The 2,861-nt window shown below is 36.5% G+C and overlaps 1 protein-coding gene across 1 annotated transcript; it reads left to right on the forward strand.

Moving 5' to 3' along the window:
* The first annotated feature begins 835 nt into the window (after window positions 1-835).
* LOC119083216 (josephin-like protein) lies at window positions 836-2,608 on the forward strand. The gene is given in 6 exon segments (XM_037192883.1): window positions 836-1,075; window positions 1,153-1,203; window positions 1,206-1,257; window positions 1,312-1,374; window positions 1,434-1,614; window positions 2,264-2,608. Coding segments are annotated over 6 exon segments (543 nt in total). The 5' UTR covers window positions 836-1,002; the 3' UTR covers window positions 2,387-2,608.
* Window positions 2,609-2,861: the final 253 nt, after the last annotated feature.

Below are 2,861 nucleotides of genomic sequence, written 5' to 3' on the forward strand. Positions count from 1 at the left end.
AAGAAGCGTTCACACTCCGAGATTGGGTTTCTTTTGTTATAGACTGTTATGAGTTATGACGGAAATCTTCTTGTCTCACTTCGTTCGGGCTACAACTCGCGAAATTGCCTAAAATATACCGTCCACAACGGATGCGTATACAACTTTTCATGCTGAGGGCCTAGATTACGAGAAAAAATCCGGGAAAACAGTTCCAGCAAGTCTTTGTTTAAATCAAATTATTCCTTCAAAACACTTCCACGTCATAATGGTCTGTGAAAAAGACTACCGCATGATGAGAGCCAACGCACTTCAAGCAAAAGTGCTTTGAGTGACAGCTATCCAATAGAGAACTTCAAGCAAAAGTGCTTCGAGTGACAGCTATCTAGAGTACATCGTACATGCTTGAAGTGCGTTGTGAGAAGGCAAGGTTCTGAAAGAACCTTGGTGAGAACGCCTTGTGGGACATCTCACGCGGCGAAACAGTATACATCAGTGCTGCCAGTGAGGTCTTTTTCAAATGACTAATGTATGCAAGGAATAGTTTTTGGCGATTTGGTGTTTGGATATTTCACGGGAATTATATGTAGGTAGGGGCAGTAGGATCCATGGAAGTTACGACTTAGTTAGAGATTCTGTTCTTGCCATGTTTTCATAGAGTTTTGCGAAATGTGGGCTAGTGGTCGCCTCAGATCGAGTCTGCTTTGCAACTTTAATTTAAAATTGGCTTCGATTGTTACTTTTTGTCCTTTACAAATTGAGGACCATTCTCATCATTTGCATATTACGGTATTACCGTCATGTAAACCTCTTTATTTTAGTTGGTGACGTTTAAAATTTATAAAATCAGGTCACTTCAGGCTATACAACATTGCAAAATGATTTCATTTTGTGTATTTTTGACAAATAATGTTTTGACAACAATTTTACGTGTTTTTTTCACAGGCCTTTTCCAAAATTTGTTTAGTTTTCGACTAGATTGAAGCCCTTTACCAAGCCTGCAATCAAATTTTCAAATGGATAATGGCACGACCGTATCACGAAAAACAAGTTCTCTCATTATGTGCCCTACACGCACTAAATAATTTATTCCAAGGTATCCATAGACACCTGATCACTTTGTCGATTAATATTATTAAAATATCAAAGTGCTAAAGCAAATAAAACTTTCAGAAAGAGGTTCATACTCCAAATCGGAATTGGACGAAATATGCAAAAAATTGTCGATGAATGGATCAATCCACATCGGTCGATGCTGGGACTAGGCAATTATGACATGTAATGACTTCTTAATTGATTGAATACTCTTATTGTCTCATTGTCTTAATACAGAAATGTAATTATGAGTGCGCTGCAGAAAAAAGGATGTGCAGCTGTGTGGTTCGATAAGCGAAAGTATGATGATGTCATTGTAGCTAAAGTGTTGCCGTGATGTTAACGTTTTATGTTCATAGGGAGCCGTCGACAATCGATACGTCACAAATTTTAGGATTTATTCTTAATGTGCCTACGGATTACAAAATTGGATTCGTGGTGTTACCATTGAAACGAAGACACTGGATTGCGATAAGGAAGATTAACGACCAGTACTGGAATCTAGATTCAAAATTGGATTCGCCCCAAAGTATCGGCAATGTAAGAAAATTTTCAGATTTTCCTTTCGGCTATCGCGATATTATGAAATGAAAACTTTACGTTAAAACGGACCGGGAAGACAAACTTTAGTTATTTGTTCGACGTGGGAAGAAAAGGTGGAAATTGCATTGCGGAAGTGTTGTTCAAGTCATCCGAGAAAATGCAATTTCCAACATTTTTTTCCGAATTCCCCGAAGTAAACAACATTTTTCACGACAAAGACTTCCTATGTTTCAGCGAACGGGAGACTATTATATCGCCTGCGTTCTGAAAAGCTCTTTGCTTGTTCGTTCCGTCGTGAATCTCTGTAAACAAATTAAAGATGAGCTTTTCATCGAACTTACAGGCACTCGACAAAACCATTTTCTTAATCAATTTAATAAGATTTCGTGAAAGCGGAACTAAAATTTTCATTAAATTCTATCCCATGTCCTCAAATTCATCGGCAGATTCTACGAGAATTTTTCTAAGCGAAGTCACATTCTGCTTATAACATTATTTGCAACAGCTGGAAATGTGTTATTAAACAGCAAGAGTTAGAGTTTTGACTTGCTGGACATCTTGACCTTGGTTATTTTAGCCGATGAATTTAAAATTACGAAAATTTGCCTCAGTTTAATTAAATTTCAATTATTTCTTTGCTTTGCAGGAAGACAGTCTTATGCAATATTTAAAAAACGAGTTGCAAAGCAACGAAAAGGAGCTTTTTATTATTGTTAGTGTTGAAATCGAACAGTCACAGAAGTGGTTAAAACATTCACCAAGTTTATAGTAAACAAAACGAAAAACTGGCCATAAATGGACTAAAAATTTATTTATAAAAATGTGAACAACGTCTCTATGTTAAATCACCGAGTAATTATTTATTTTTACAGTTATTGCTGATGGGATCGTACACACACGTTACAGTAATACTCTTTTTTTGTTCGAAAGTGTTATCAAATAACGACGTTCTGTAATGTAAATGTAATGTTGAAATAAAATCAAAACTGATCCGATGGCCTTTAATAACAGCTCAATTCGAAACCATAATACTACTGAGTCGAACATTTTGCATCCATGCCCGTCGAGACCTCAAGGTTTTTTAATGGATTTTGAAGGAAGATCGCAAAAATGCTCGTTTAGCCATTGAACCAATTGATTGTTGTTGGCAAAGTAACGCAACAAAAACCAAACATCATCACTTTACAAGGGATTTCAAACCATTATTTAACTAACTAAGCCGAAGTCAATACTTACACGAACAT

Source organism: Bradysia coprophila, unplaced genomic scaffold (assembly GCF_014529535.1).
Source record: "Bradysia coprophila strain Holo2 unplaced genomic scaffold, BU_Bcop_v1 contig_566, whole genome shotgun sequence".
NCBI classification, from domain to species: domain Eukaryota; kingdom Metazoa; phylum Arthropoda; class Insecta; order Diptera; family Sciaridae; genus Bradysia; species Bradysia coprophila.